Source organism: Euprymna scolopes, chromosome 6 (genome assembly GCF_053919585.1).
Source record: "Euprymna scolopes isolate OS-2025 chromosome 6, ASM5391958v1, whole genome shotgun sequence".
In the NCBI taxonomy this organism is placed as follows: Eukaryota; Metazoa; Mollusca; class Cephalopoda; order Sepiida; family Sepiolidae; genus Euprymna; species Euprymna scolopes.
Genome location: NC_136487.1, coordinates 71,952,842 through 71,965,504, shown reverse-complemented (window position 1 = coordinate 71,965,504; position 12,663 = coordinate 71,952,842). Strand labels below are relative to the sequence as shown.

Below are 12,663 nucleotides of genomic sequence, written 5' to 3'. Positions count from 1 at the left end.
GGTGAAAATTAAAATTGGAAAATTTACAAAATTTATTAAACCATTAATTTATTTTATTGGGTCTCTCCTTTTGATAGGAAGAGCTTATCTTTGTTAATCTATGCATTAAGGATCATTTGTTATATTGCTTTCTTCAACTTTTGACTGTGTAATAAAGTTAGTAAAAAAAAAATTTCTTTTCATCAGTCCAATATATTTTATATATAATCTCACTGCTTCCCCAGTTCAGAGACACTCACCAATTCAATCAAATATTTAAGACAGTTAAGTAAAAGTACATTTAACTCTATGCAATAGGTCAATAAAAATTAGTTTCATATTTTATTTACAAGTTTCCTCGTTTCTTTCTCCTATTAATTATCCTCCTCTATTCATTTCTAACCTTTTCAAAACAATCATGTTCTCTTTGTTAGTTTCTTTTATTACTTGGAAGGTCACAACTTATCAAGGCCCGGAGGCTACTCTAGAATTAAGTGTTAGTCAGTGAGACAATGAGATCAGTCAGGAAACTTAGGTAGAACTAGATTATCTAAAAAGGATAACTCAATAGGAATTTATTTATGGTAGACTAGCAGGAGTACCCAGCGTTGCCCGGGTGTGGAGAGATGGTGTAGTAAGGAACCTCGAAACAACAGTAGGCAGCCTGGGTGGAGAGAGGTTTAAAAAAAAAAAAAAAGAAATAGCCGGGGGGGGGGGGCGTGTGTGTGTGGGGGGGGGGAATCAAAACAACTTAAGGGTGAAGGAATTAATGTTTTTGGCCAATTTTTCGATATTTGTCATTTCAGAGGTCGATATCGATTTTGTCACGTTCAGATGCATCTGTCAGAAGTTTTTGTGATACATACAAACACACACACATTTTGCATTTTATATAATATATTTGAAGATGACGATGTCATAGTCAGCTGGGAAGCAAACACATAGTATTATGGTATTGCTGCATTGCATTCCACAGATGAACAGTTCTAGGAAAGAAACTCTGCTCATGGAATTTTCGTTTAGCTATACGCACAGGTATAGAGTGAGGGGTGGTTGTTTCAGCTTGCAGTGTCTATGGAAATAAAAGTCCTATCAAATGAACTTTTTCATATTTTACTAGTCTTTGTTTGTGTGTGTGAAGACTTGCTATTGAATACAATGCATTTACTTTCAACAAATTTCTTTGAATAAAATACTTGTATGCATATACAGTAAATTTCTAATATGATATGTAAAAGTTTCTTTTAAATTTTAGAAATATATATTCAGAAAAAGAAATGCAATTATCAATCTTCTCCCCCCCCCCCCAAGCAGAGAGACAAAACACCAAAAGTCTGGGGAATTGTTAGAATTTTAATAGCTGTATCCTTCTTGGACTTTGCCTGGTATTTAAGTTTAACCCCCTCACCCATATCATTTATTCCCTAATTATTTATCACTAAAAAGCCATCTGTCTTTGACCTTCCCAGTTCTATCATGTCCACACTTGTTCTCAGAGGTCATCTCTTATCTAAATCTGCTCAGCTGACTTGAATCTCTAGACTCCTGTTAAATCCTTTCCCCTTCCAGATGTCTAGTACCCTCCCCCACTTCCATACACACACACTTAAGAATGGAACTCCTTTCTGTTGTTTTGGATTTACAATCTACCAACAAACACAGTAAACACATGTTTATATTCAGTGTCAGCAGACCTCCCCCCCCCTCTTCTCTCAACCCAACTATAAAAAGGGGAGGGGGACTTGAATAAATTGCTTCTTGTAAGTAAAAACAACAAACAATGTACTTCATTTTCTTTTTAGATGACCGAAAATCAGAAGGTCAATTTTAATGTAATTGGTATCATTTTTATTCAATGAATTATAATTTTACTAGCCAGGAGACCCAACGTTGCCTGGGATTGCATGATCAACAAATGTTTCACACTCCCATATTTTTATTGTCATCGAAATCGATGAAATCGCCCATTTTTTAATCAAATCGATTAATTGCTGCTCTAGTTAGGGACTCATTGTAGTGCAAAGTCAAGTATCATGCTTCATTTATACTCTAAACACATTCATTTTGAACGCACACCTGTCATATCAAAGAATGCACTGCTGATTTTATATTTCTGGCCTTACTGGTTGTGTGGTGATAATGGCTTGAATTTAAGTTTAGAATGAAAAGGTTAAGTATCATGGTGCAATTGTGCTTTACACAGAAACATTGATTTTGAATGTGCCCCCGTCATATCAAAGATCCTACTATTGATTTTATGTCTGGCCTTTTGGGTTGTGTGGTAATAAAACTTCAAATGTACTATGATGTTAGGCTGTCTAAGGTGTTAACTTTGGTCCAAATTACCTGTTCCTTCTTTCACTGAATTATTTCAATTATCGATACTTATCAAAGACATTCCGATACAAAAACCTATCTAAAGATACGTGAAGTACTTCCGTGTAAAATTTTAAAAAAATCATCCCAGTCGTTTTTGAATCCATAGAGAACAGAACTTTCTTTCTTACGCACGTGCGCGCACACACACACACACACACACACACACACACACACACACACACACACACACACACACACACACACACACACACACACACACACACACAATTCCTTTTATATAATAGTAGAGATAAGAAAATAGAGCATGTGTGACCTGTTGAGTCGGTATTTGTTATATATTATATACTTGGAGAAAGACCCGACATTGCTTGGGATTAAATGCAAATCACTACTAACTTTTTCACTATGCTCAAAACACAAAATTACAGTGGAGGCTCTACATATGAAATTTTCAGTTTACGAAACGTGATGTGAAATTTTTTTCATTTTTGTTCCTGCATCCGAAAAAATTTTCATGTTACAAAAGATATGTGTGATGGAGAAAAGACTATTTTTCAGGCATCTAATTCTTTGAAAATCTTTTTAAAATCTGAGTTTATTCAATTAAATAATTTTTCTGGTAATTTTCTGGATTTGTGTTGATTTTTATGTGGAAAATATTTTTTTTCTTAGACTTGAATTTATTTTTTCTACTCCCCTCACTTCCCTCTAAATTAAAATTATTTTAAAAATTAAAAAACTTGTGCGCATTATAATTTTACCACATTTGGAGAAAGATTGAAAAAACGTCTGTTTTAACGTTTGTCGCAGTTTATCGTACACTCTATAAAAGTTTTGTAAGTTGTAGTTTATTATTTTTTTTAAAAATCACAAATTAGCTGTAAGAAAGTAAATAATCCAGTTTATTTTGAATCCTCTTTCTTCTGTGTGCCTGGTGCCCGTAGATTTGATTGAGGTCAACTAATGGTTAAAATAACGATTTAAAAAAAAAAAAAAAAATTGTCATCTCTCGGTCGTTATTTATTAAATAGAATTTTGTTTGGAATGTCAAAGAAAAGTATAAAATAAATAGCAAGTGAAGGTATTAACGGTTAGGTAAGGTACTATTTGGCCCTTATTTTATTCTGGTTTTATCCTTATTGTAAAATTTAATGAGTGTTTTTCATAGGCTTGGAATGGATTAGGCGATTTACATATAAAAACCATTCAGTAGATCAACTATAGATCTCGCAGAACGGAAACCATACTGCAGGTTATTTTTGCCAAAGTGATTGACCACTTCTCTTTATCACAGATTCTAGCAACTTATAACGAACAGAAGACTGATTGGTCTGTACTGAGAGATGATCGATCACTGAAATTTTTAAATACAGAGCAGACTGCTGAGGTTTTTCTAGGTGTTGGGAAGCATTTTTCCTTAAGACAATGTTCAAACAGCTTTGTAAGTATGGGAGCTAGTTCTGGTTGAAGCGTTTTAAGCACTATGACTGGAATGCTGTCTGGGCTAGTTGCTTTATTAAAGTCAAGGTTTTTGATGAGCTTGGCAACATTACTTACAGAAATTTGTATATCGCTTAGTGTATTTTCAGTCACAGGAGGAAATACAAGGAGTAGGCGACTCTGATCGCAAAGTGTAGAATTTGCTGCAAAGAATTTTGCTTTGTTAAATGTTGACAAGATTACCTCGGGTCCATTGATGATGGTAGGGATAGAGGACATGCTTCTGTTCAGGACCTTGTTTGTTATTTGCCAAAACTGGTGGGAGCCAAGCCACTGCTCTGCTACTTTAAACTTGATGTACTGAGCATACAAATCTCTTGCATTTTTTTTTATTGCTCTTTTACAATGGTTGATGACAATCTTAAAGCTGATTTTAGTTTTATGACATTATGTTGGAAACAATGGAAATAGTGATTTATGTGCGCAATGGTAGCGGCACAGCATTCTGGAGTGAACCACAACTGGCTGTTGGGCTTTAGCTGGAATTTTTTTGGAGGGTATGAAGCGGTCTATATCCACAGTTAACCATTCAGTCAGATCTGATATTATAGAGGACACTACTTTTTGAACATGGAGTGCAGAAATATATCTGATATGAATGTTTGGAAGCCATCCCAGTCATCTATAGATTATCTATACACAGTACGATCGAGAGGTACATCAGAGGACTGATTACATTTTGTTTTTATCTTAACTGAGACAACTGAGTGATTGAAAGATCCTAATGGAGACATAATAGAGGATGAGCACATGTCGGGGGAGACTTGCATATTGTCTATCGGAATCTAGCATATGTGCGAGTTCGAACAATTTGTGTAAAGTTATAGGCAATCAAGAAATCATGACAGTGCTTCCCCTCATCATCCATCTTGTTTGAGTCGACTAGCCATTCAGTGTTGTGAACATTGAAGTCTCCGCAGACGTGATTGTTAGCCAAGAGATGGGTAGACAGAATATGATCAATATTTCAGAGATACTTTCAATTATATAAACTCTTCTGTTATGAGAGCAATAGAGAGCAAATATGAATGCAATGCTGTGAGCAAGTGCTACTCTGAAGCACATGTAGGGCAAATTTGAATCTTCTCTGGAGATGTCCCTACCTCATGGAAAGCCATTTTTTAATGTAGACACATGTTCCATGCCTATGACGATTTCGGGGGTCAGATTTTAATATCCGGTAATCGCAAACTCATCTAGGGAAACAGTAGGTTCTATGCCAGTTTCATACAGGAATAATAAGTCTGGTTTGGTCTCCTGTAATTGGATTTCAACCTCTGATAATTGCATTTTAATCAAATTATTTCTTTATAGCTACTATTTTATTTTATATTTTTTTAGGTGCTAGTCTATAACTATCTTACGCCCCACCCCACAAAAAAAAAAATAATAATAAAGCAAAATCTTTGACAGAAAGAAAATACTGTACACCAAAAAAAAAAAAAAATCAAGTAAATTAATCCAGTAGTTTTATTTTTATATAAAAAAACAAATTTGAGCCCCCCCCCCCTGTAAAAGTTTGAATTGTTTGGAACTATCACATTTGTCCTGCAAAACGATGTTAAAATGTCTTTTATTTAAAAAAAAAAAAAAAAAAAAAAAAAACTACTTGATCAATTTACATGAGTTTTTTGTTAAACAATATTTTTTCATCATTGGAGGGTACATTATAAAGATTTTTTTTTTGTTTTTGATATTTTTGTTTATGAAGTTAGTGGAATTATTGACTTGCACCTTTTTTTTAGGTGGGGAGGTTATAAATATAAATTTATTTAATAGATAACTAATAATAGTTAATAACATTTACGTAAGAAAAAGATTAAATATGAGATCGAAAACAAATCTCTTCAAAAACTGAAACAAAATCATTCCTTTTTACTCGTTCATAAATTAAGAAAATAAAATATATAACAACTTAATTGATTAATCTTTAAGGTTAGATGAAATTAACCACTTTACTGATTGACGGACATAGCCAGTCTGTATCGTAGAAAATAAGTCGCCTCAGTTTCAAATTTATGCAATGAAAATCAGTTGTAAATATTGTCTTTTTCTTTCAGTTATCTAGAAATTTACAATGAAAGAGTCAGAGATTTGCTGCAGAGTCCCCTTCTCAAGCCGTCCGAGAAATATACACTAAAGGTCCGGGAACATCCGAAAGAAGGTCCTTATGTGCAAGGTAAGCCTCATGACCTTTGTCATTTATTAGAGTTAATTCAGATACTTATCAAATGAGATGAGCTCATAAATTTTTTTTTTCCAAAATTCATTGCATTATACATGCTAGGAAAGCAAACCTATAAAGAAAGTTATGTAAGTCAGAAAATATTTCTGACAAAATCTGAACTTGTCCACTGCTGCACATTTGGAGAATAGGGTTGGATCAAATACTGACTTTTAACAATTGAAATACAAATACTTTCGTTTAGGTTACCAGAAATACAAATACTTTTATTCCTAAGTCTAAAAATACAAATACTTTTATTCCTCAATCTCAAAATACAAATAAAAATACAATAACTGATTTAAACAAAAACAAATATAAGTACCTTTTTTTTTTTTTTTCAAAGTAATAAAGAAATCTGAAAATATGCAAAAAAAAAAGAAGAAAAAGAAAAGAAATATTTCCTTCCAAATTTGACATCTACATTACATTCTATATCATATCCGCATTGCATTTTATTATCATTAGAGCTCTGAAAGTTTCTCTCTCTCTCTCTCTCTCTCTCTCTCTCTCTCCCTCTCTCTCTCTCAAATATAAATACAAATACAAAATACTATTTTCCTGGATGCCATAATACAAATACAAATTACTTTTTCTTGTGATGTTAAAATACAATTACATTAAAATTGTATTTAAATACAATTGAAATACAAATACAATTGTATTTGATCCAACCCTATTGGAGAATATCATTGAACTGTGAAGAAACAGACTGTTGGATATTCCTGACTTAAACTTGATGGGCTGGTGCTACCAGATCAGGCTGCCTATTGGCTTCCTGAGACGAAATGCACCTACATCGATTTCTGTTTTTGTTTTCTATTCTCTTTTGTAAAACTTAATTATGTTCTACAAAAACAAAATAAAAACAACAGCCCCCTCCCCTTCCCCCCTCCTTTTTTCCTTCCCTACTTCCCGGTTGACCCTGTCGGCAGGGCATTAGAATACGCCGACTGCCCCCCTGCAGAGGGTAAAAGTCCTTCAACGGGGCTACCTGTTGGCCATGGGTGGCAACCCGTGATGCCTAGGAAAAGGATCCTGGTGGCTGAGCAACCGATGCCTAGGGAAAATAAAGGTATCTGTAGCAACACTCTACTTTGGCCTTGTACTAGGCTAGACGGGCGGTTGGAGAGGCCCGATCCAACCAATCGGCTAGTCATGTCAAGCCCTAACACTTACACTGAAAACGTCAATTATAACATCTAAAAAAAAAATAAAATAAAATAAAAAAAAAACTTAATCCAAAGATAATACATTTCATTACTACAAACATAGACAAACCAGTTAAGTGTCAGAAGGCGATGGCAAGGGCCAATCAATTGATGAGACAAAAACCACACAACTGCTCCCTAACTAACGTTTCTATCAAACTGGGAAAGAAGAAACTAAAGGAGGAAACAGGAAATGATGGAACAAACTCAATCAATTGAGTATATCTCTTTTGTATCCCTGGGATGAAAGGGCGAATGGGTTTCCCCCCTAACATCTCCCAATTTCGGGCTCCGAGGAGGGTGGGGAGCAAGAGAGATGAAAATCTAAACAAACTTCTATGGATATAATAAACCCAAACAAAAAACCCAGAAATCCAAAAAATACTACAAAATCGAAAAGAACCCACTCTGACGTAACCAGCTCAGACAGTGAACAAGAATATAACTATGAAATAATTGATAAAGAAAAATATCCAAGATTCATAGTAATCGAAACCTTAGAAGGAAAAAAGATCAGCGATCTATCTCCATTCTTAATTGAAAAAATTGTCTCAAAACAGCAACCCAAAAACAGCAAAAAAAATTAAAAATGGCAATCTACTTGTCACAGTCGACAACTATAAAGATGCAAAAAACATCTTAGAGATGGAAAAATTCCATATCTATAAATGCAAAAGTTATGCTCATGAAAGACTAAACACATCAAAAGGTGTTATAAAAAGCCATGAATTAATCTTGGCTACAGCAGAAGAAATAGAAAATGCCCTAAGGAAACAGGGAGTAATCGATCACGTCCGAATAAACATAAAAAGGAATGGTCAAACCATACCTACAAAAACCTACATACTAACTTTCAATACACCAAAAATTCCCAAAGAAATAAAAATCGGATACACAATAGAAAAAGTAGAACAATATATACCAGCCCCTCTGAGATGTTATAAGTGTCATAAATATGGACATAGCAGAGAAGCATGCAAAGGACAGAAAGTATGTGGAAAATGTGGCTTAAAAGAACCTAACCATACTGAAAGTGAATGCCCAAACGAAACAAAATGCCCAAATTGCCAAGAAAAACACCCAGCATACTCTAAAATATGCAAAATCTACACAAAAGAAAAAGAAATAGCCGAAATAAAATACAAACAAAACGTGCCCTTTCCTGAAGCAAGGAAAATAGCAAGCTCTCGAGAAAAAATAAACACTTACGCAGACATTACAAAAACTCCAAACCAAACCCAAAACCAAGACCTACTTAAACTAATCTCCGAACTCAAAAATCTAATTGAAACTTTAAAAACTAACCAAAACGAAAACAAGAAACAAATACCAGTATCTTTGAAAACTCAGCCAAATGATCTAAAACAAGTCCCAAAGAGCAAAAAAGAACCCGAACAGCAAAAACCACAAATAAACCGTGAAAGATCCAAATCACGTTCAAGGACAAAAGCAGAAGATAAAAACACAATATCTGGAAAGATGGAAACAGAACGGGAAAACACAAATCCTCTTTCCAAAAACCAAAGCAAACAAAAAACAGAGACAATATTAATCGAAAATGAAAACAAATTTGAATTGATTGAAATCGAGAGCCACAGAAAAAAACTAGCTCCAAAAACAGAACTGACCAGGAAGAGAAAATGGAGACTGAGGAACCAAGCAGTTCAAGTAAACACAAAACAAAAACCACTCAAAACACAACAAATCAATAGAATAATAGATATAAAAACCTAAACAAAAACCAAACAGAAAAAAAAGGAAAAAAAAAAAAATAAACGAACCTACTTATGGAAATGAATAAAAACATCATACAGTGGAACTGCAGAGGCATAAAACCAAACTACGAAGAAATCAAACATATAATAGCACAATATGACCCCAGTATAATCGGCCTACAGGAAACTCTTCTAAAAGAAACGGACACCATCAACTTCAAAGGATACCACATCTACAATCAAACAAACAGATCACAAGCAGATAATCGACCCACAGGTGGCACTTCAATTATAATAAAAAAACAGATACCACATATAAAATTACAACTCCAAACAAACCTTCAAACAATAGCAATTAAAGTTACACTTCACCGACCAATAACTATTTGTTCAATATACATTCCACCTAAACATAAACTAAACAAAACCGAAATTGAAGATCTTATAACACAACTCCCCATACCTTTTATATTAATGGGGGACTTCAACGCCCATAACAAAATGTGGGGAAGTGAGAATATTAATCAAAATGGGAAAACCATTGAATCATTACTGGAATCACCTGAAGTAACTATATTTAACGACAAAACACACACATACCTTCACTCAGGCACAGGAACGACATCAGCTATCGACCTAACACTATGCTCCCCCACAATATTTATGGACTTCCAATGGGAGGTACATAACGACCAGTGCGGCAGTGATCACTTCTCAATTTTTCTCAAAACCCAAGAACCTACAACAGAAGAACCAAAACCAAAATGGCAAATTAATAAAGCTAACTGGACTGAATTTAGCAAACTTTGCACAAATCTAATTAATCAAGAAATAGTTAACAAACCAGATCCTATGTTAGCTTTCACCAATACACTAAACAAAATAGCAATCAAGACAATCCCAAAATCTTCCACCAAACCACACCCAAAATCAACGCCATGGTTCACAATAGAATGTAAGCAAGCAATAACCAACAGGAAAAAAATGCTAAAACACTTCAAACAACATCCTACAAAACCCAACCTTCAAAAATACCTACAAGCACGAGCAAAAGCACGCTATATTATAAAAAAAAGCAAAAAAGAAACCTGGCAAAACTATATTTCCAAATTGAACAACAACACGCCATCAAAAAAAAAACGTGGGAAATAATAAGAAAAATAACTGGAAAAAAACTTGGAACACCAATAAATAATATAAGTACACCAAATGGTAGACAAACTATAGACAAAAAAGAAATAGCAAACATAATCGCAAATGAATTCAGCCAAAACTCATCATCCAACCACTACTCCCCCAAATTCCAAAAATACAAAAACAACGCAGAAAAAGAAAAACTCAATTTCACATCCAATAACAAAGAATACTATAACACCTCTTTCACTATAACAGAACTAAAAAATGCAATTCATAAAAGTAAAGATACAGCTACCGGTCCAGACGACATCCACTATCAATTTCTAAAACACATGCTAGACACATCTCTCAACATTCTCTTACAGATAATTAACAAAATATGGTGGACTAACAATTTTCCAAAACACTGGCTCGACTCCAATATCATCCCAATTCCTAAAGCAGGAAAAGATCACTCCAACCCTACCAATTATCGTCCTATCGCCTTAACAAGCTGTATATGCAAAACAACAGAAAGGATGGTCAATACAAGACTAATGTGGCATTTAGAAAAATATAACCTCATTTCTACATACCAAAGCGGATTTAGACAAAATCAAGGTACTAATGACCAACTTATTCGGCTAGAAACATATAATCGTAACGGTCTAATAAGAAACCACCACGTGGTCTCAATCTTTTTTGATATAGAAAAGGCGTATGACACCACGTGGAGATATGGAATCTTGAAAGATATTCATAATATGGGAATCAGAGGAAACCTAGCAAAATTTATCCAAGAATTCCTATCCCACAGAACATTTAAAGTATGCTTAGGAAATACAACATCAGACCAACACACACAAGAAACAGGGGTACCACAGGGTAGCGTACTATCTGCCACCCTTTTTCTAATTAAAATCAACGGTATAATCGAAAATGTTAACATGGGATTCGAAAAAACACTATTTGTTGATGACTTTTCAATAACTTGCTCATCACCAAATATGCCAACTATTGAAAGACAAATGCAACATTGCCTTAACAAAATAGACCTTTGGGTTAACCAAAATGGATTTAAAATGTCCAAAAGCAAAACCACATGTATCCACTTTTGTAGGAAACGAAAATACCACCTTGACCCACAGCTCAAGCTAGATGGGCAACTAATACCAGTAGTACAACACACCAAATTTCTAGGGATCATTTTAGACAACAAACTAAACTTCAAGGAGCACATTAACAAATTAAAACAAAAATGCTTAAAAGCAATAAATATCTTAAAAATAGTATCAAAACTAGATTGGGGAGCAGATCAAGCTACAATGCTCAAAATATATCGCTCACATATCAGATCCAAACTGGATTATGGTTGTGCCATATACAGCTCTACTTACAAATCCTACAAAAACAAACTACTAACAATACAGAATCAAAGTTTAAGACTTAGCCTGGGAGCCTACCGAACTTCTCCAATGGAAAGCCTTCACGTAGAAGCCCAAGAACTACCCCTGCACTTAAGATGGAAAAAACTAGCGTTACAATACGCAACAAAACTACAAACCAACCCCGAAAACCCAACATACAAAACTACCTTCAACTTACAATGTACAAACTCTTATTCAAGGAAACCAAAAAGTATACCCTCCTTTGGACACAGAATTAAAGAAATAATACATCAAATCAATGAAAACCCCGACAATATAATTACTCGGAAAACAAACAACAGACCCCCATGGACATTACACAAACCAGAAACCGAAATAATACTTATTACTTACAAGAAAAACATTACAAATAATATAACAAACAGAAGCAACTTTGGAGAACTAAGAGAAAAATATGCAGAATACATAGAAATATACACCGATGGGTCTAAAACTATAAACGGAACAAGCGCAGCATGCACAGATGGACAAAATCAATATCAAATAAGACTGCCCAACGAGGCTTCAATATATACAGCCCATCAAAATAGCTCTCAAACACATCAAAGACATCAACGAACAAAAAGCCGTAATATATACAGACTTGCTATCCTGTATCATGGCCCTTGAAGTAAAATCTAAACACCCTTTTATCACAGAAATTATACAAGAATACAATGAAATAACCGAAAAAAACAATAAAAAAATTATAATAGCCTGGATACCAAGTCATGTCGGCATTCCAGGAAATGAAAAAGCAGACAAACTGGCTAAAGAAGCCACAAACCACCAAATGGAAAAAATTAAAATACCACACACAGACCTAAAAAGAAAAATCAACGAATATATAGAAAACATGTGGAAAGAGAAATGGAACAAATGCACTGCAAACAAATTGCATGAACATCAACCAATAATTAAAAACGAAAAACAAAAAATTTTTAAAGGAAGAAGAGAAGAAATTGTACTAAACCGAATAAGAATCGGACATACAAAATTAACTCATTCCTACCTAATCAAAGTGGAGGAAACACCAAATTGCACACTCTGCAACCAACAACTAACAATTAAACATCTACTGACAGAATGTAGAAAACACAAACACACTCAGAAGAAATATTTTAAAACAACAAACATTAGAAAAGTGTTCC

General features: G+C 34.2%; 1 protein-coding gene across 7 annotated transcripts in view; it reads left to right on the top strand.

The window, feature by feature from the left end:
• Nucleotides 1-12,663, top strand: part of LOC145277684 (uncharacterized) — a 377,033-nt gene that overhangs the window by 240,736 nt on the left and 123,634 nt on the right. For all 7 annotated transcript variants that reach the window (XM_080129364.1, XM_080129369.1, XM_080129366.1 and 4 more), the window contains one exon: nucleotides 5,880-5,998. In XM_080129364.1, coding sequence (XP_079985490.1) covers nucleotides 5,880-5,998 — 119 coding nt within the window. The remainder of the gene's footprint in view (nucleotides 1-5,879; nucleotides 5,999-12,663) is intronic.